At 47.9% G+C, this 21,744-nt stretch overlaps 1 protein-coding gene across 2 annotated transcripts in view; it reads right to left on the reverse strand.

Annotated features, from left to right (window-relative positions):
• The window catches only part of BAIAP2L1 (BAR/IMD domain containing adaptor protein 2 like 1), a 78,514-nt gene extending 57,845 nt beyond the window's left edge, over positions 1-20,669 (reverse strand). Inside the window, exon 1 of one of the 2 annotated variants that reach the window (XM_069734244.1) lies at positions 20,509-20,669. In XM_069734244.1, the coding sequence (XP_069590345.1) occupies positions 20,509-20,559 (51 nt within the window). In that variant the 5' untranslated portion in view covers positions 20,560-20,669. The remainder of the gene's footprint in view (positions 1-20,508) is intronic. The other variant, XM_069734243.1, reaches the window with a different exon arrangement.
• Positions 20,670-21,744: the final 1,075 nt, after the last annotated feature.

The following is a 21,744-nucleotide window of genomic DNA, read 5'->3' on the forward strand; positions in this document are numbered from 1 at the left end:
TCATCATGTGACATCACCAAATTTCTCCAGCGTACGCTGTCACCCCCCCCCGGGCTATATTCATTGTTGCTAGGCAACAAGCTAAACCTTTTTCTCTCTCAGAAGTGGCATCACTGATTCTAAGCGGTTTTTGCACTTTGGTCCCCTATATGTAATATGTATTTAGTTTCCGGTCACGTGTCCGTTCTGTTTGTCCAATTCCAACTGTTCCGTCAGTTTTGCAAACGGAGGCATTAATTACATTTAATACAATTAATTACAATCCAGATTATAGCTATGCTTGGATGAACAAGAAGCTGGGCCCCCGTGTCATAAGCCCATCATCAGGGGCCCCTTGTAGTCCGAAGCGTACAACCCCTTTAATTTCTATTGTGTTACACAAAAGAAACCATTTTGTTTCTCATGGCAACCAATCACGGTGCATCTTTCATTTTACTAGAGCGGTTTAAAAAATGAAAGCTGCGCTGTGAATGGTCGTTATGGACAACAGACAGTCTGATAAATGAGGCCTAAGTGTGTTCACAACTGCAGACACTGGGGGTCCTAGGTTTCTTAAAGATATATTACATGTGCAAAAGTATGTGCCCCTCCTCATCCCACCTACAAGAGCTTTTATGACCTCCCATTCCAGACCCTTAGTCATTAATATGGAGTTGCTGCTGCAACAGCCGCCATTGTTCTGAGGAGAATTTCAGAGGTGTTGGTGGAGTCTTTGCCCATTCATCCAAATGGACATTTGTGAGGTGTAACTGATGCTGGAGGATCGGGCCGGGATCACAATCTCTGTTTTAGTTCCTCCCAAATGTGTTGGATGGGGTCAAGGTCAGGGTTCAGGGGGCATGTCCACCATTTCCCCCCGCCATGCCTTTATGGACCTTGCGTTCTGCCATAGGCAAAGTCATGGGAAACAGAAAAGGGCCTTCACCAAACTGTTCACGCAGAGGTGGAAGCTACGAATGTCCCAAACGTCTCAAATGAGGCCGACCCCTGAAAAAACAAGCCCAGAGCATTATACATCCTCCACCAAAAGTTTACAGTGGGCACAATGCTGTCAGGCGGGTAACTATCTCATGGCATTTGCCAAACCCAGACTTGTTCACTAGATGCCAGATCAGAGAAGTGTAATCCATCACTCCACAGAAGTGATTTCCACATCTCCGAAGTCTAGTGACCTTACTCCACTCTGACGTGCATCGTTGTGCTTGGTGATGTAAGGCTGCATGCTGCTCTGACGTGAAGCTCCAGGCGGGGGCACAGTGTGATGTTAATACCAGGGGAGGACTGTACTCTGCAGTTATGGAGTCAGCAGAGCGTCGGTGACTTTTCTGTACTCTGCTCCTCAGCACTCAGCAGCCCCCGCTCTGCAACATTACGGGGTCTCCACTTTGTGGCCGAGTTGCTGCAGTTTCTTCCACGTCTCAATAATATCACTCACAGGTGATGGGGGAAGAAATGTCAGGAACAGACTTGTTAGGCTAGGTTCACATTGTGTTAGTGGGTGTCCGCTGACAGAACCCGTTTCATAGCGGCACTAACGCTATGTAACGGATCCGTTAGTGCACCCATTGACAGCAATTAGGAAGCGCCATTATTGGCATGCGTTAGCGATGTGCCGTTATTTTGTGACGTACCTCGAACGCTGTCTGCAGCGTTTTTGGGTCCGTTCTCGCTAGCGCAGATCAAGCATCTGCGCTAGCGGGATCGCATAGCGCAATCCCTTTTCGGCAATTGCGTTAACGCAGTCCGTTAGCGTATGCACTAAATGGACTGCACTAACGCAATGTGATCCTAGCCTTACACTGATGGCTCCTATTACAGGACCGCGCTGGTATCACTGAGCTCTGTACCACCAGCCATTCTGTCGCAGGTTAGTAGAGGCAGACGGCATGGTGGGGGCCGGATGTTATACCCCAAAGGTGAGGGGGTGAGAAGTAATACCCCAAGGCCGAGGGGTACGGATTTTATACCCAAAGGACAAAGAGGCAAGATGTAATGCTCCAAGGACAAGGGGTCGGATGTTATACCCCAAGGCTAAGGGGTTCGAATGATATACAACAAGGGCGAGGGGCCCGGATGTTATACATCGTGTGCGAGGGGGCTGGAGGTTGTACACCAGGGGGGTTGAGGGTGCCAGAGGTTATACACCCTGGGGGGTGAGTGAGCCAAAGGTTATATACCCAGTGGGCAAGGGGGATGGTGGTTATGCATCAGGGGAGATGAGGGCTCAGGAGATTACACACTCCGGGGGTTGGTGAGGGGCCGAAGGTTATATACCCCGTGGGCGAGGGAGCTGGAGGTTATACACCAGGGGGGTTGAGGATGCCAGAGGTTATATACCCTGGGAGGTGAGAGGGCCGAAGGTTATATACCCAGTAGGCGAGGGGGCTGGAGGTTATATACCAGGGGGGATGAGGGCACAGGAGATTATACACCCTGGGGGTTGGTAAGGGAGCTGGAGGTTATACGCCAGAGGGGTTGAGGATGCCAGAGGTTATACACTCTGGGGGTGAGAGGGACGAAGGTTATATACCCAGTGGGTGAGGGGGCTGGAGTTATACACCAGGTAGGTTGAGGGTGCCAGAGGTTAAATACCTTGGGCCCAGGGGCCGAAGGTTATATACCCGGTGGGCGAAGGTGGGCGAAGGTTATACAACCAGGGGAGGCAATTGGGTCGGAGGTTATGGGAATAAATGTGTAACCTGAACTCCGTAATTAAAAGCTGCGTCCTAATATTTTGGCACTGTGGTATAAGACCTCGAAAAATGGAGTCTGATCCTGTAATTTTTATTGGACTTCTTAAATAGTATCATGGACTCGTTGAATGATGGCCGAACGCTATAGCTATGAAATCAAACTAAAAGCTAAACTTATGGCTGGAAATTTCCAGACTTGTCCCTCTCTGATTAGTTCCAGAACACCCCCCTCTTCTCCCCCGGGGGTCAATGCCAAATGTCTTGAAACCAGATTCTGTGAAACACATTTGCAGATTTCTGTTGATCCGTCTGAGGTCATCTTGGAAATCTGGCCGAGCGCTTGAGACGAAAAACAAGTTGTGCTACCTGAACCAAATCTTTCGCAATTTAGAATTGCCGTTCACTTCAGACTTGAATGTTCCCGGAGACCTTTTTTTTTTTTTTTTGTATAATAAACAATAAAATGGAATTTCCTCTCTCAGCATTTCCAGAAATTGGAGTCCTAGTCATGGCTCGTGGCATTGAGCTACCTGCAGTGAACCTCCAGGCGTCCGTGCTGCTAACAATCTGCGAGCCCAAAACAAGAAAGAACAAACACATCTATCGTTGCCTTGGAAAAAGTACTGGCCCAAAATGAAAAACTAATGCCACTATGTAATATCCACGTTTTTGTTTTGTGTTATTTGTTGCCTTTTTTTGAGACAAGTTTTCCAAAATGGCAAACGTCATTCGTGAATTTTATTGGTCTTTACCTGAATCTTTAATTTTTTTTTGTGACTTTTTAGCACAAAATGGAGCAAAAATTGTGGCAGGCAAAAAATCTGGCGTACATAATCACACCAGGGCTGGACTGGAGAACATTTGTGGGGGGAAAAAAAGGCATGAATAAAATAAATTAAAAAAAAAGCAAAACAGCAAAAATGTTCCCCCCAAACTGTCCATCTAGGTATGTAAGACTTTGTAATATAAGATGCTGTGCCTTCATTTACAGGGAATCTGTTACCAGGTTTTTGCCAGCAAATCTGAGAGCAGCATAATGTAAAGACGGAGACCCTGATTCCAGCAATTTGTCACTTACTGGGCTACTTGCTGTAGTTTTGATACAATTAAGATTATCTCTACTGAACTAGTAAACCTGTAGTCCTCCATATTCCTCAGTTCTGTATAACCCTGCCTTTACCATTGATTGGAAATTTTCTGCCTATACACAGTGCACACAGATGCCAATCAGTGATGTGGGTGGGGCTATACAGAACTCCAGAGAGCAGAGACAATGGAGATTTTATCGAAACTACAGCAAGTCCCCCAGTAAGTGACACATTACTGGAATCAGGTTGTCTGTCCCTACATTATGCTATTCTCAGATGGGTGAGTAAAAATCCGCTCATCTTCTCCACTATTCCGAGCCGTCCACGGATAATGTCCAACATTGACACGTCTGGATGAGGACTTCTGCTGAATCTGTCCAACAAGCCTACGTATCATTCCGCTCATCTTCTCCACTATTCCGTGCCTTCCACAAATAATGTCCAACATTGGCAAGTTCACTTTAAGTTTACACAACCAAAGTATATTGACAAAAAGATCAGATTTTTTTTTTATATAGCTGGATGAATCATGATGAGGTAAAGAAAGAAGAAAGGCGAGGAAAAGGGCGGACACGTCTTCAGCAGAAAGTGAAGGTGTGCCACAGGTTGGACAGCAAAAAACTATTACCTGGCTGCAATGTCACAACAGATGACTGAATGTACAGGTATACCGGAGCGAGGCTGATCGGAGATGGCCCATGGTGGAAGGAGCCCTTCCTGCAACTTCAGAGACACACCTATACCTAACAATAGGGAGACAGGTCTGTTCCCGTACGTCCCATTCACTTCATGAGAGCTGCTTAACCCTAAAGCTGCTCATATAGACGGGGAGTTAGGAGGTGACATTTTACATGGCGGACCCTTCATTCCTGACATTATGTTAGGGCATAGTCGGGAGCCCACCCATGTGTATTACATGTCAGACCAGTTCCACCTAGCGACCTTGACTCGACAATGGAATTGGTGGTGATCTGACCCAACGTTCCTACGACAAGTCTGAACGGCCAGGACACGAATCATTGTCATGATCACAGTAAATATGCAGTAAAAAGGACTTGGTAATACTTTTGGTACTTGTCCATCACCATGGATGATGAGACGGATCTTCTCTGTGACCCACTGTTAGAAGTCAGGTCACCCATACTATTGACATATAGTCTCCTTTGGTTGGATCACTAAATATGCCACCTAAAGCCACTATATTTAAGACCTTTTTGGCCAATTTACAGAGTATATAAATCTGGGAATTAAAAAAAAATGACCCCATGATCTTTAAGTTGAGATTTTTTTTTAAAAAGACAACCAAAAAAGTACCAGTAGATGCATCCAGAATTCTGACATGCCAGCTCTATACAGTAGTGCGGACATTGCTAAGAAGTTAGGGTTTGCGGGACAAGCAGACAGCCACAGATCAACCAATGCTGCCAGTGTATCCCAACCAACAATCAAGTGGTAAGAGTCAGTGGGGCGGTGCCAGGAGTCAATAGGGTGGTGCCTAGTCACTAGGGCGGAGCATGGAGGCGGTACAGCTCTCCGTTATGGAGCCACATGACCTCTGTAGACTGTTGTACAGGCTCCAGTGGACTGTATGAAGTCCACAAAGCAGGGTCGGATTTTAGAAGATTAATCTACATAATCCAGCCATGAGCAAGGCAGCCTAAATGCTTCCTCCACATATATGAATTCTTCTGAATGGCACTATTAGTTTGCACGCCACTGTACAGTAATATCCAGGCTTTATATAGCACACAAGACCTTTTTTTTCCAAAGTCTCTTTCCAGGTCTTAAACTAACAGACTGCCACATAAAGAAAAGCCACATTAGTCAACGCTTCCCCATAATTAGAGGCAAAGTCAAAATAACTCATCGCCTCCGGGCGGCAAACACCATGTGTATAATGCTTGCAGTATGGTCTGGATCAGAAGATAGAACCCACCCAAATACACAGGGAAATCCCGGAATACTCTGTCGCTGGTAAGAGTCGGCTTCTTGTGTCAGGCGATTAGGAGGGTTTAACCACAGATCAGGTTTTATGGCCTACAAAGCCGTGAGAGACAGAGGTCCAAGCGCTGGGTTCCCTGCTGAAAAACAAGGCGTCCTAGTTCGTCCATTTCAGTGGTGCTCTCCATGGACGTCCACCGGTGGTGTCCAGCCGATGAGGCAGATCTTTTTACTTTGATTACACAAATATATCTCGTCTTGCACAACTAGGTCACTTTTTATCCCAGAAGTCTAGGAAATACAGGTGGCAACCCCTGTCCGAGTGGTAAAGTTGGCCATGACGGCTACCACCTAACTTTCCAAGATACAGACGTCTAGGAAACATCCAATCAGATTTTTTTTTTTTTTTTAACTACTCAACAGTTTAGATGATTCAAACGGTCAATTTTGACTTTTTAAAGGGTTGTTCATTGGTTAGATATACAAATCCTTAGGATAGGTCATCAATATCAGACTGCTGGGGATCGGACATCCGGCATTGACCATATGTAAACAATGTGGAAAGCTAGAACCAGGGCTGTGGAGTCAGAGTCGGTATAAAATGGACAGACTCCGAAAATATATAATTGGGTACGATGCTGGATGTACTGTAAATTTTTCATAATTTGGGAAAGTTATGAAATGTCTTATAAATGTCTGCTCTTTTCACGATCTAAGGATCTGGGCTGTTAGCAGAGATGAATTTGCTGCAGAGTCGTGGAGTCGGAGTCAGGGAAATTAAGGAGTTGGAGGTTTGGCTTAACGACCCTACAGCCCTGGCTAGAACAGCACCTCTCCGTAATGGTGTAGTGGCCATTCTCAGGTTGCAGGCCAGCTCCCATTGAAGATTATAGGATATGATCTTCAGTACCCAAGAACAATCACTACTCAGTACACGGCTCAACAGACCGTTTATACCAGTCTGCTGACAGTGCCGGAAATGGCTAATCAGTGGGGGATGCTGGGTGTCGGACCGCTAAGCATTTAATATTGATCTAAGTAGTGGACATGCCCCTCTAATAGGGGTATCCCTACCTTTGCTATGATATGCCATCACTATGTTCAGCGAGGATCTAACCTCTAGGAACCAGGGCTGTGGAGTCGGGAGTTGTGGAGTCGGAGCCCACTTTGGTAGAGTTGGAGTCGGTGTCATGGAAATTGAAGAGTCAGATTTGGCTTACCGACTCCACAGCCCTGGAAGGAGTCAGAGCTCATTTTGGAGTCGGAGCTCATTTTAGTGGAGTCGGACTCATGGAAATTGAGGAGTCAGAGGTTTGGCTTACCAACTCCACAGGCCTGGCAAGAGTCTAAGCTTATTTTGGTGGAGTCGGAGTCATGGAAATTGAGGAGTCGGAGATTTGGCTTACCGACTTCCACAGGCCTGGCAGGAGTCGAAGCTCATTTTGGTGGAGTCGGAGATCATTTTGGGGGAGTCGGAGTCATGGAAATTAAGGAGTCGGAGATTTGGCTTACCGACTTCCACAGGCCTGGCAGGAGTCGAAGCTCATTTTGGGGGAGTCGGAGTCATGGAAATTGAGGAGTCGGAGGTTTGGCTTACCGACTTAGTAACCCCACCGCTCTGGGGGAATGAAGGGCCTGTAGCGCTGCTTACCCTTCTATTGTTTTCCTTATACAGCGGATCCCCAATCAGTCGCTTATAGGAGAACTAAACCATGGTCCAATAAAGTGAACGGGGCCAGCTGCAGGATAACCTGGTGGCCTGGGCTTCATGGGTCAAGGAAGACTTCACTGTGAGTCATTAATTCTCAGGATCAGTGGGACCCACCATCCTAGGAGATGGGAATAACGCTCTAAATCCTGGGACAACCCTATGGAGCATCAACTCCATTCTCAGGATTTTATACCAATTTCATAAAATTCTGATATTTTACAGCTTTGACGCTCGGACTCTCTAAGAAAGCTGGAGAAATTCATTGCAGAAATTGCCATACCTTCATTCCTGATCATTGGGGACAACAATACAATTGCACAAAAACAAGCAGGGCAAGTAGCGCCGTCCATGGAGAGGCCATGATCTACACAAACACTCACATTATGGACAGCGGCAATCCATGAATCATGTGAGGGAAGACTCATTTACACCAATCAGTGCTGAAAAGCCATCATTAAAGGTAAACTCCAATAAAATGGTCTATTGTATATTTACGAGGGAATCCTCCCTCCATTCTAACGCTCTGCACGGAACACATTTGCGGTTTCCACTGGTGATTCTCAATTATGCATCATTAAATTGCATTTATTGCATGCCCTAAGGGGAACATTCACATGACGCAGTCATGCAAAAAAAATTTTTTGCAGGGATTTAACAAAATTGCAAAAGGGAATAAGGATTTTCAATTCTATTTTGCTATAATAAAGTATCGAATGGGACATATCACAATGTTCTATAACACAGGAGCCATGAGGAACAACGTAGGGTCCATAGACTTCTATACATGTCTTGTTATAGCTTCACACAAGCCATCATGGCCATGTATACACTGGGGCCTAGACTAGGTCAAGAAATTGCAGAAGTAGCCCAAAATATACAAAGGTACCTGTCGAATGTTTGCACTTCGTGAACCAGGTGGATCAGGATGAATGGCAAGATGGGTCACACCTAGATAGGAGGCTTTGTGTAGGACAAGATTATGGGGGCTTCCTTGGCTGAGTGAGTATTTCTGTGCATGGGAGAGTCGGGGGAGATAGCGGCTGGCCAAACGATTGGCCATGGGCAACAGCTATCGAATGTGTATGGCGGCTTAAGGCCAAGCTCACTTCTGTGTTGGGGGCTCCATCGGGACCTTCCATCGCAGTTTCAGTTTTCACCGGACACCATATTGGAACAAATCAGAACAACCGCGCCCCCACCACATCACTGGAAGCTTTCTGTGTGCACTGTGCCTAGGCAGAAAGCTGCCAATCAGAGGTGAGGGGGGGGGGGGGGTGTTAGACAGAGCTCAGCATTCAGAGAACCGCTAGATCTGCAGCAGAGAGTACAGCGATTTAATCAAAACTGCGGCAACAAGTAAGTGATACATTTCAGAAATCAGGACATGCTGCTCTCCGATGGGGCAGCAAAACCTGGTGACAGATGCCTTTGAGATCATTACAAAGCTGTACAGATCTGTAAGAGGATGCCCTTGGAAGTCTTGGGGGCCACAGCACACTGGATTTTCTTTGGCCTTCAATCTCATACATATCGTGACATGCTTCACTGCATGGCACATTACAAAGAAGTGTCTCCATAATACGGCAATAAGAAGGGTCACGCATCTAGAACTTCAACATGCCAGATCAGCAGTGCCGGCAGCAGCCCATGCTTGGCCGAGCAGAGTGGACATGCACATGGGGATGGGGGGGGTGTTAGGATTAGCCGGCAGGTAAGGGGCATCCTCTGCACAGCACCCTTAGATTAGATGATTCAGCAAGTCCCGAATATCAGACTAATACTCCAAGGCGACTTTGCCCAGGCACAACCAGTGTAAATAAAGGCCGATAAGGCAGACAGCAGGTTGCACATTGCAGTGGAAGAATAGAGGTCTGACCACAAAGAGCTGAAGACAAAAACACGACCAGGGGTAAAATAATATCAGAAGGGGGTTCTCCAAATGGGACAAGCTCTTTTAAAGGGGGTTGTATTAAGTTTGGAAGTTATCCGCCATCCATAGAATAGGAAATCGCTGCGGGTTCGACAGCTGGGACCTCACCGATCCTGAGAACCAGGGCTCTTGAATAAAGGCCTGGCCGCACAGAGAGCGCCAAAGGACCAAAACAGAAAGTGCCAAAGGGCCAAAACAGAGGGCGCGTGCTGTGAATTCTGTGGCTGAATTCACTCCTGTGGTCACAAGTGGTACTGCAGCTTCTGAGCTTCCTCCCTCAGGTGTTCTGGTGAGCTCGTTAACTGCTTCATTACTTAACTCCGCCTGATGCTGCTATCCTTGCTCCTTGTCAATGTTTCAGTGTTGGATCTGAGCTTCTCCTGATTGTTCCTGTGACCTGCTGCTCTGTATAGCTAAGTGCTTTTTGCTTTTTTGTTGCTTTTTTTCTGTCCAGCTTGTCTTTTGTTTTGCTGGAAGCTCTGAGACGCAAAGGGTGTACCGCCGTGCCGTTAGTTCGGCACGGTGGGGTTTTTTTTGCCCCCTTTGCGTGGTTTTGCTTTAGGGTTTTTTGTAGACTGCAAAGTTCGCTTTACTGTCCTCGCTCTGTCCTAGAATATCGGGCCCCACTTTGCTGAATCTATTTCATCCCTACGTTTTGTCTTTTCATCTTACTCACAGTCATTATATGTGGGGGGCTGCCTTTTCCTTTGGGGAATTTCTCTGGGGCAAGTCAGGCCTATTTTTCTATCTTCAGGCTAGCTAGTTTCTTAGGCTGTGCCGAGTTGCCTAGGTAGTTGTTAGGCGCAATCCACAGCCGCTTTTAGTTGTGTTTAGGATAGGATCAGGTGTGCAGTCTACAGAGTTTCCACGTCTCAGAGCTCGTTCTTGTATTTTTGGGTATTTGTCAGATCACTGTGTGCGCTCTGATTGCTAAGCACACTGTGTTTCTGGATTGCCTTCATAACACCTGTCATTAGCAAACATAACAGTACAAGGAGCCAACTAATGATTCTCAATAGAGGGAAAGAAAAAGTTCTGACATTTTTTTTTTTTTTTTTCTGCTCTGTGTTCACTTTTTTTTTTCCCCTAGACATTTGGGTGATTCTGGACACAGGTGTGGACATGGATATTCAGGGTCTGTGCTCTTCAATGGATAATCTCGTTATAAATGTACAAAAAATTCAAGATACTATTGATCAGAAATCTATGTTAGAACCAAGAATTCCTATTCCTGATTTGTTTTTTGGAGATAGAACTAAGTTTCTAAGTTTCAAAAATAATTGTAAGCTATTTCTGGCCTTGAAACCTCATTCTTCTGGTAATCCTATTCAACAGGTTTTGATTATTATTTCTTTTTTGCGCGGCGACCCTCAAGACTGGGCATTTTCTCTTGCGCCAGGAGACCCTGCATTGAGTAGTGTCGATGCGTTTTTCCTGGCGCTCGGATTGCTGTACGATGAGCCTAATTCAGTGGATCAGGCTGAGAAAAATTTGCTGGCTTTGTGCCAGGGTCAGGATGATATAGAAGTATATTGTCAGAAATTTAGGAAATGGTCAGTACTCACTCAGTGGAATGAATCTGCGCTGGCAGCTTTGTTCAGAAAGGGTCTCTCTGAGGCTCTTAAGGATGTCATGGTGGGATTTCCTATGCCTGCTGGTTTGAATGAGTCTATGTCTTTGGCCATTCAGATCGGTCGACGCTTGCGCGAGCGTAAATCTGTGCACCATTTGGCGGTACTGCCTGAGGTTAAACCTGAGCCTATGCAGTGCGATAGGACTATGACTAGAGTTGAACGGCAGGAATACAGACGTCTGAATGGTCTGTGTTTCTACTGTGGTGATTCCACTCATGCTATTTCTGATTGTCCTAAGCGCACTAAGCGGTCCGCTAGGTCTGCCGTCATTGGTACTGTACAGTCCAAATTCCTTCTGTCCATTACCTTGATATGCTCTTTGTCGTCGTTTTCTGTCATGGCGTTTGTGGATTCGGGCGCTGCCCTGAATCTGATGGATTTGGATTATGCTAAACGTTGTGGGTTTTTCTTGGAGCCTTTGCGGTGTCCTATTCCATTGAGAGGAATTGATGCTACACCTTTGGCCAAGAATAAACCTCAATACTGGGCCCAGCTGACCATGTGCATGGCTCCTGCACATCAGGAAGTTATTCGCTTTCTGGTGTTGCATAATCTGCATGATGTGGTCGTGTTGGGGTTGCCATGGCTACAAACCCATAATCCAGTATTGGATTGGAATTCCAGGTCGGTATCCAGCTGGGGTTGTCAGGGGGTACATGGTGATGTTCCATTTTTGTCGATTTCGTCATCCACCCCTTCTGAGGTCCCAGAGTTCTTGTCTGATTATCAGGATGTATTTGAAGAGCCCAAGTCCGATGCTCTACCTCCGCATAGGGATTGTGATTGTGCTATCAATTTGATTCCTGGTAGTAAATTCCCTAAAGGTCGATTATTTAATTTATCCGTGCCCGAACACGCCGCTATGCGCAGTTATGTGAAGGAATCCCTGGAGAAGGGACATATTCGCCCATCGTCATCACCACTGGGAGCAGGGTTCTTCTTTGTAGCCAAGAAGGATGGTTCGCTGAGACCGTGTATTGATTACCGCCTTCTTAATAAGATCACTGTTAAATTTCAGTATCCCTTGCCATTGTTATCTGACTTGTTTGCTCGGATTAAGGGGGCTAGTTGGTTCACTAAGATAGATCTTCGTGGTGCGTATAATCTGGTGAGAATCAGGCAGGGAGATGAATGGAAAACTGCATTCAATACGCCCGAGGGTCATTTTCAGTATCTAGTGATGCCGTTCGGACTTGCCAATGCTCCATCTGTGTTTCAGTCTTTTATGCATGACATCTTCCGTGAGTATCTGGATAAATTCCTGATTGTTTACTTGGATGACATTTTGATCTTCTCAGATGATTGGGAGTCTCATGTGAAGCAGGTCAGAATGGTTTTTCAGGTCCTGCGTGCTAACTCTTTGTTTGTGAAGGGATCAAAGTGTCTCTTCGGTGTGCAGAAAGTTTCATTTTTTGGGGTTCATCTTTACCCCTTCTACTATCGAGATGGATCCAGTTAAGGTCCAAGCCATCCAGGATTGGATTCAGCCGACATCTCTGAAAAGTCTGCAAAAGTTCCTGGGCTTTGCTAATTTTTATCGTCGCTTCATCTGTAATTTTTCTAGCATTGCCAAACCATTGACCGATTTGACCAAGAAGGGTGCTGATTTGGTTAATTGGTCTTCTGCTGCTGTGGAAGCTTTTCAGGAGTTGAAGCGTCGTTTTTGTTCTGCCCCTGTGTTGTGTCAGCCAGATGTTTCTCTTCCGTTCCAGGTCGAGGTTGATGCTTCTGAGATTGGAGCAGGGGCGGTTTTGTCACAGAGAGGTTCTGATTGCTCAGTGATGAAACCATGTGCTTTCTTTTCCAGGAAGTTTTCGCCCGCTGAGCGTAATTATGATGTGGGCAATCGAGAGTTGCTGGCCATGAAGTGGGCATTCGAGGAGTGGCGTCATTGGCTTGAAGGAGCTAAGCATCGCGTGGTGGTATTGACTGATCATAAGAACTTGACTTATCTCGAGTCTGCCAAGCGCTTGAATCCTAGACAGGCCCGTTGGTCGTTATTTTTTGCCCGCTTCGACTTTGTGATTTCGTACCTTCCGGGCTCTAAAAATGTGAAGGCGGATGCTCTGTCTAGGAGTTTTGTGCCCGACTCTCCGGGTTTATCTGAGCCAGCGGGTATCCTCAAGGAAGGAGTCATTGTGTCTGCCATCTCCCCTGATTTGCGGCGGGTGCTGCAAAAATTTCAGGCGAATAAACCTGATCGTTGTCCAGCAGAGAAACTGTTCGTCCCTGATAGGTGGACTAATAAACTTATCTCTGAACTTCATTGTTCGGTGTTGGCTGGTCATCCTGGAATCTTTGGTACCAGAGAGTTAGTGGCTAGATCCTTCTGGTGGCCATCTCTGTCACGGGATGTACGTACTTTTGTGCAGTCCTGTGGGATTTGTGCTAGGGCTAAGCCCTGCTGTTCTCGTGCCAGTGGGTTGCTTTTGCCCTTGCCGGTCCCAAAGAGGCCTTGGACACATATTTCGATGGATTTCATTTCTGACCTTCCCGTTTCTCAAAAGATGTCAGTCATTTGGGTGGTCTGTGATCGCTTTTCTAAAATGGTCCATCTGGTGCCCTTGGCTAAATTGCCTTCCTCCTCTGATTTGGTACCTTTGTTCTTTCAGCATGTGGTTCGGTTGCATGGCATTCCTGAGAATATTGTTTCTGACAGAGGTTCCCAGTTTGTTTCAAGGTTTTGGCGAGCCTTTTGTGGTAGGATGGGCATTGACCTATCCTTTTCCTCGGCTTTCCATCCTCAGACTAATGGCCAGACCGAACGAACCAATCAGACCTTGGAAACATATCTGAGATGTTTTGTTTCTGCAGACCAGGATGATTGGGTGTCCTTTTTGCCGTTGGCTGAGTTCGCCCTTAATAATCGGGCCAGCTCGGCTACCTTGGTTTCTCCATTTTTTTGCAATTCTGGGTTCCATCCTCGTTTCTCTTCAGGACAGGTTGAGTCTTCGGACTGTCCTGGTGTGGATTCTGTGGTGGATAGGTTGCAGCAGATCTGGACTCAGGTAGTGGACAATTTGATCTTGTCCCAGGAGAAAGCTCAACTTTTCGCTAATCGCAGACGCCGTGTGGGTCCCCGACTTCGTGTTGGGGATCTGGTTTGGTTATCTTCTCGTCATATTCCTATGAAGGTTTCCTCTCCTAAATTTAAACCTCGTTTTATTGGTCCGTATAGGATTTCTGAGGTTCTCAATCCTGTGTCTTTTCGTTTGACCCTCCCAGACTCCTTTTCCATACATAATGTATTCCATAGGTCGTTGTTGCGGAGATACGTGGCACCTATGGTTCCATCTGTTGAGCCTCCTGCCCCGGTTTTGGTGGAGGGGGAATTGGAGTATATTGTGGAGAAGATTTTGGATTCTCGTGTTTCTAGACGGAAACTCCAGTATCTGGTTAAATGGAAGGGTTATGCTCAGGAAGATAATTCCTGGGTTTTTGCCTCTGATGTTCATGCTTCCGATCTTGTTCGTGCCTTTCCTGCGGCTCATCCTGGTCGGCCTGGGGGCTCTGGTGAGGGTTCGGTGACCCCTCCTCAAGGGGGGGGTACTGTTGTGAATTCTGTGGCTGAATTCACTCCTGTGGTCACAAGTGGTACTGCAGCTTCTGAGCTTCCTCCCTCAGGTGTTCTGGTGAGCTCGTTAACTGCTTCATTACTTAACTCCGCCTGATGCTGCTATCCTTGCTCCTTGTCAATGTTTCAGTGTTGGATCTGAGCTTCTCCTGATTGTTCCTGTGACCTGCTGCTCTGTATAGCTAAGTGCTTTTTGCTTTTTTGTTGCTTTTTTTCTGTCCAGCTTGTCTTTTGTTTTGCTGGAAGCTCTGAGACGCAAAGGGTGTACCGCCGTGCCATTAGTTCGGCACGGTGGGTTTTTTTTTGCCCCCTTTGCGTGGTTTTGCTTTAGGGTTTTTTGTAGACTGCAAAGTTCGCTTTACTGTCCTCGCTCTGTCCTAGAATATCGGGCCCCGCTTTGCTGAATCTATTTCATCCCTACGTTTTGTCTTTTCATCTTACTCACAGTCCTTTTCCTTTGGGGAATTTCTCTGGGGCAAGTCAGGCCTATTTTTCTATCTTCAGGCTAGCTAGTTTCTTAGGCTGTGCCGAGTTGCCTAGGTAGTTGTTAGGCGCAATCCACAGCCGCTTTTAGTTGTGTTTAGGATAGGATCAGGTGTGCAGTCTACAGAGTTTCCACGTCTCAGAGCTCGTTCTTGTATTTTTGGGTATTTGTCAGATCACTGTGTGCGCTCTGATCGCTAAGCACACTGTGTTTCTGGATTGCCTTCATAACACCTGTCATTAGCAAACATAACAGGCGCGAAAAGGGCCAAAACAGAGGGCGCCAAAAGGGCCAAAACAGAGGGCGCCAAAAGGGCCAAAACAGAGGGCGCCAAAAGGGCCAAAACAGAGGGCGCCAAAAGGGCCAAAACAGAGGGCGCCAAAAGGGCCAAACAGAGGGCGCCAAAAGGGCCAAACAGAGGGCGCCAAAAGGGCCAAACAGAGGGCGCCAAAAGGGCCAAACAGAGGGCGCCAAAAGGGCCAAACAGAGGGCGCCAAAAGGGCCAAACAGAGGGCGCCAAAAGGGCCAAACAGAGGGCGCCAAAAGGGCCAAACAGAGGGCGCCAAAAGGGCCAAACAGAGGGCGCCAAAGGACCAGCCGAACGCTGCAATCTACGCAGGTCCCATAGAGAATGAATGGCGCGGCAGTGAGCACGGTCAACCACCGCTCCATTCAAGAGCTTCCATTCTCGGGATTGGTGGGGGTCCCAAGCAGCGGTCATACACCCAGCAATCGGGAAGTTATTCCCTGTCCTATGGATAAGGGCTGTCACTGGGATCCAGTCTGACCATATTTCCAAGACCCTTTGAACACATGGCCAATCTACTCTGAGCATTGGATGCCACAACTATAATCCCCGCATACTTTCCCAGCTTTATAGGTTAAAGGGTAAAAAACACTTTGCAAAGGTGTTTACCATTAAGCCGATAGATCTGGGCCAAATACGTAGAATTTTTCATTTTCAAGGGCATATGTTACCAGGCGTAATCCTTAGAATGTTTTCCAACTTCAGACACTTATGCCGTGTATAAAGATGAGAGTTCCACTTCTGATAGCTTCACCTAGCGGAAGAAATGGCCGGCAACAGCTGTATACAGGAGGAGGAGGCCTGCAATGGCGTCAGCCCACCTTAACAAAAAAAAGGACCCGTCACCAGGTCAAAAGTGACCAGCTTTGCTAATTTTTATGGTCTTTGCCAAGGGGGCATGGCTCGCCGGATTCTGAGGGCGTGTCTTATGCTGCTCTGCATTATTACCCTCTGAGCCACACCCACTTGGTATAACACACCTACTCCACAATATAGGATCCAACGCAGGTATGAACAGAGTCAAACAAAATTTTAGCCGCAGGTTTGAATCAATTTTTGGGAAAATACAAAGTTTCTTTTGTTTGGTTTTTTTTTTGGACTTTTCTCATTCTATGACAGCGAGCAGAGATCTTGAAAACAGGAATTAAAAGCAAAATTGTCAAACTGAATGTACTGGAAATTATTGCAAAAAGATAATGATTCACAGCGTTGTAAAAAGTATAGTTTTTACAGCTCTCAGGTTGTCGGTGACAGCGGTCGTAATCCCAGGAATCTTTATATTATTTCCTTTATTGTCCCATGGCTTCTGCTGATCCAAAGTCAGGGCTGGCAGCCGGGCACGGAGCGAAACGGGCATCGGGGATGAAATAAAGGGCAATGCGCACATATTCCAAAGGCCACAGCTGGTCTCTGTTTACTTCCAGGCAGCGATGACATCACATAACCCCTGCAGCCAATCACTAGTCTGAGCACTCATGCTGAGTGATTGGCTGCAGCAGTCATATGAATGAATGTCATGGTAGTAAACAACGATCACCTGTCGCCCAGAGGATCGCTGCTGCTGGAGCTGCAGGGATTGAAAGGGGGGGGGGATTTTTTTTTATTATTATTTATTTTTGTTTTTTACCCTTCCCGCTGCTGGCTACATTTACTTAAAATCCTGGAGAATCCATTTAAGCCTCAGTTATAATAAGTGACTCATCGTGTGTGATGTGATGGTGCAAACAATCGCTCATCCTGGAACCGATGATCACTAACAACAAGGTGAATTAGTGAGTCGCCCTCAATTAGCTTCAAGGTAAATAGCAACATTGTATCAAGCAATAAAATCTGAGAACAGATCGTATGTAACACATAGGAGCAGTGCAACAGACAGGCGCCTTCCTGACCAGCCGATCTCCACGGGTCCGAAACTTAGAACCCCAGGAGATCAGAAGATCATCACAGGCTCGGCTCCCAGAACACCAGGAGATGAGCGGATCATCACAGGTCCAAAACCTAGAACCCTGGACATGAGCGGATCATCACAGGTCCTAAACCTAGAACCCTGGAGATGAGCGGATCATCACAGGTCCGAAACCTAGAACCCCAGGAGATGAGCGGATTATCACAGGTCCGGCTCCCAGAACCCCAGGAGATCAGAAGATCATCACAGGCCCGGCTCCCAGAACCCCAGGAGATCAGAAGATCATCACAGGCCCGGCTCCCAGAACCCCAGGAGATCAGAAGATCATCACAGGTCCGGCTCCCAGAACACCAGGAGATGAGCGGATCATCACAGGTCCAAAACCTAGAACCCTGGACATGAGCGGATCATCACAGGTCCGAAACCTAGAACCCCAGGAGATGAGCGGATCATGACAGGTCCGGCTCCTAGAACCCCAGGAGATGAGCGGATCATGACAGGTCCGGCTCCTAGAACCCCAGGAGATGAGCGGATCATCACAGGTCCAGCTCCTAGAACCCCAGGAGATGAGCGGATCATCACAGGTCCGGCTCCTAGAACCCTGGAGATGAGCGGATCATCACAGGTCCAGCTCCTAGAACCCCAGGAGATGAGCGGATCATCACAGGTCCAGCTCCCAGAACCCCTGGAGATGAGCGGATCATCACAGGTCCGAAACCTAGAACCCCTGGAGATGAGCGGATCATCACAGGTCCGAAACCTAGAACCCCAGGAGATGAGCGGATCATCACAGGTCCGAAACCTAGAACCCCAGGAGATGAGCGGATCATCACAGGTCCAGCTCCTAGAACCCCAGGAGATGAGCGGATAATCACAGGTCCAGCTCCTAGAACCCCAGGAGATGAGCGGATCATCACAGGTCCAGCTCCTAGAACCCCAGGAGATGAGCGGATCATCACAGGTCCAGCTCCTTGAACCCCAGGAGATGAGCGGATCATCACAGGTCCAGCTCCTAGAACCCCAGGAGATGAGCGGAACATCACAGGTCCAGCTCCTAGAACCCCAGGAGATGAGCAGATCATCACAGGTCCAGCTCCTAGAACCCCAGGAGATGAGCGGATAATCACAGGTCCAGCTCCTAGAACCCCAGGAGATGAGCGGATCATCACAGGTCCAGCTCCTAGAACCCCAGGAGATGAGCGGATCATCACAGGTCCAGCTCCTAGAACCCCAGGAGATGAGCGGATCATCACAGGTCCAGCTCCTAGAACCCCAGGAGATGAGCGGATCATCACAAGTTCAGCTCCTAGAACCCCAGGAGATGAGCGGATCATCACAGGTCCAGCTCCTAGAACCCCAGGAGATGAGCGGATCATCACAGGTTCAGCTCCTAGAACCCCAGGAGATGAGCGGATCATCACAGGTCCGGCTCCTAGAACCCTGGAGATGAGCGGATCACAGGTCCAGCTCCTAGAACCCCAGGAGATGAACGGATCATCACAGGTCCAGCTCCTAGAACCCCAGGAGATGAGCGGATCATCACAGGTCCGGCTCCTAGAACCCCAGGAGATGAGCGGATCATCACAGGTCCGGCTCCTAGAACCCCAGGAGATGAGCGGATCATCACAGGTCCAGCTCCTAGAACCCCAGGAGATGAGCGGATCATCACAGGTCCAGCTCCTAGAACCCCAGGAGATGAGCGGATCATCACAGGTCCGGCTCCTAGAACCCCAGGAGATGAGCGGATCATCACAGGTCCGGCTCCTAGCACCCCAGAAGATGAGCGGATCATCACAGGTCCGGCTCCTAGAACCCCAGAAGATGAGCGGATCATCACAGGTCCGGCTCCTGGAACCCTGGAGATGAGCGGATCATCACAGATCCGGCTCCTAGAACCCCAGGAGATGAGCGGATAATCACAGGTTCGGCTCCCAGAACCCTAAGAGATGAGCGGATCATCACAGGTTCGGCTCCCAGAACCCTAAGAGATGAGCGGATCATCACAGGTCCGGCTCCCAGAACCCCAGGAGATGAGCGGATCATCACAGGTCCGGCTCCCAGAACCCCAGGAGATGAGCGGATCATCACAGGTCCGGCTCCCAGAACCCCAGGAGATGAGCGGATCATCACAGGTCCCCAGAACCCAGAACCCTTGCAATCTTATAGCAATAAAAAGGAATTTCATCGAATTCTACAATATTGCGCCAACACTCAGAGTGGTGCCACCTACTAATACCCCACATTCTGCCCACATGGCTCCTATAACATTATCGATCTCCCTCCTCGGATGGTGTTTACCAGTGGTCTGGAACTAAAGTTCTTCATGCGCTGGGCACTACAACTCCCATCATCCCGACAGCCACAAACTGCAGACATATGCAAAGTAACTAGTGTATATAATCTAGGCATTTACTGCCTTGTGAGGAACTACAAGATCCAGCATACCCCAACTACAGACAGCAATGTTCTCCTCTGCACACCTCTGGCCAATAGAAAGTCACCATTCACACACTGACATAATATAGGACTACAAGTATCAGCAACAATGGAGGAACTCTGACCAGAGGGACAACAGGCGGAATTAGCATGTAGGACTACAACTCTCAGCATTAGAGCAACAGCCATAAATATGTCCTAGAGAAATAGGGACAGTACAACATGTGCGAAATATTACAAATCCCAGAAACTACAAGAACCAGCATGCCCTGCCTAGACAAACTCAGAATTAGAAAGTACTACAAGTCTCAGCAAACACAACTGAAATTATTACCTTGAAATAAGACACCGGAGCACAGGTGGAACTACAAGCACCATCATTTCTAGACTAAAGACTGATAGAATCTGATAAGGCAAAGCAGCAGAGGAACTACAAGGACCAGCATCCCCTGCCTAGAGTAATAAGTCATAGGACAGCACGCTCACACCCAACCTGAAATCCAAGCCCAAAGTGGAACTACAAGCACCATCATGCCCAGACTACAAAAACAGGGGAGCTACAAGCACCAGAAACTAAATCCCATCAGCAGAGAAACTACAAGTCCCAGCTAAACCACACGGCTTGTGTTCTAAAATGCTTTCTCACGAGAACTACAACTCTCAGGAAGTCAAGTGTACATGAACTACAACTCCCAGCGTGTCCTGACCAAGCCGCATAGCGTTTTGTCTGAGATTGGGAACTACAACTCCCAGCAGGTCCTGAGCAGACACGTAGCTGTGGAGGAGGAGAGTCGTCCGCCTCACCTTGTAGGTGTTCTCGGTGATTCTGGCCACGGCCTCCGGGTCCCGGGACATGGCTGCGGCTGTGCGGGGTCTCGGTGCCAGCTCCGGGTCACCGGCAGCGGCAGAACTTGTGGCACCGGCGGCGGCGGCTGCGGGAGGAGCAGGAAGGTGGGGCGGTGTGGTCAGCAGCGGGAGCCGGGGAGGAGCGCACCTGCGTGCGGGGAGGAGGAGGAGCAGGAGGAGGAGGAGAAGCAGCAGCTGAGGCAGCAGGACGCGGTGTGCTCGGGATCGTGCGACTCCCATGCAATCACTAGTGTGCGACTTCCACACATGTGGTCACTTGCTGAATAGTCATGTGCAGTCGGAATGTGGCCAGAAGAATGGACATGTCTAGTCGGAGTGTGGCCAGAAGAATGGACATGTCTAGTCGGAGTGTGGCCAGAAGAATGGACATGTCTAGTCGGAGTGTGGCCAGAAGAATGGACATGTCTAGTCGGAGTGTGGCCAGAAGAATGGACATGTCTAGTCGGAGTGTGGCCAGAAGAATGGACATGTCTAGTCGGAGTGTGGCCAGAAGAATGGACATGTCTAGTCGGAGTGTGGCCAGAAGAATGGACATGTCTAGTCGGAGTGTGGCCAGAAGAATGGACATGTCTAGTCGGAGTGTGGCCAGAAGAATGGACATGTCTAGTCGGAGTGTGGCCAGAAGAATGGACATGTCTAGTCGGAGTGTGGCCAGAACAATGGACATGTCTTGTCAGAATGTGGCCAGAAGAATGGACATGTCTAGTCAGAATGTGGCCAGAAGAATGGACATGTCTAGTCAGAATGTGGCCAGAAGAATGGACATGTCTAGTCGGAGTGTGGCCAGAACAATGGACATGTCTTGTCAGAATGTGGCCAGAAGAATGGACATGTCTAGTCAGAATGTGGCCAGAAGAATGGACATGTCTAGTCGGAGTGTGGCCAGAAGAATGGACATGTCTAGTCGGAATGTGGCCAGAAGAATGGACATGTCTAGTCGGAGTGTGGCCAGAAGAATGGACATGTCTTGTCAGAATGTGGCCAGAAGAATGGACATGTCTAGTCAGAATGTGGCCAGAAGAATGGACATGTCTAGTCGGAGTGTGGCCAGAACAATGGACATGTCTTGTCAGAATGTGGCCAGAAGAATGGACATGTCTAGTCAGAATGTGGCCAGAAGAATGGACATGTCTAGTCGGAGTGTGGCCAGAAGAATGGACATGTCTAGTCGGA

This window comes from Ranitomeya imitator, chromosome 7 (genome assembly GCF_032444005.1).
Source record: "Ranitomeya imitator isolate aRanImi1 chromosome 7, aRanImi1.pri, whole genome shotgun sequence".
Taxonomy (NCBI): Eukaryota; Metazoa; Chordata; class Amphibia; order Anura; family Dendrobatidae; genus Ranitomeya; species Ranitomeya imitator.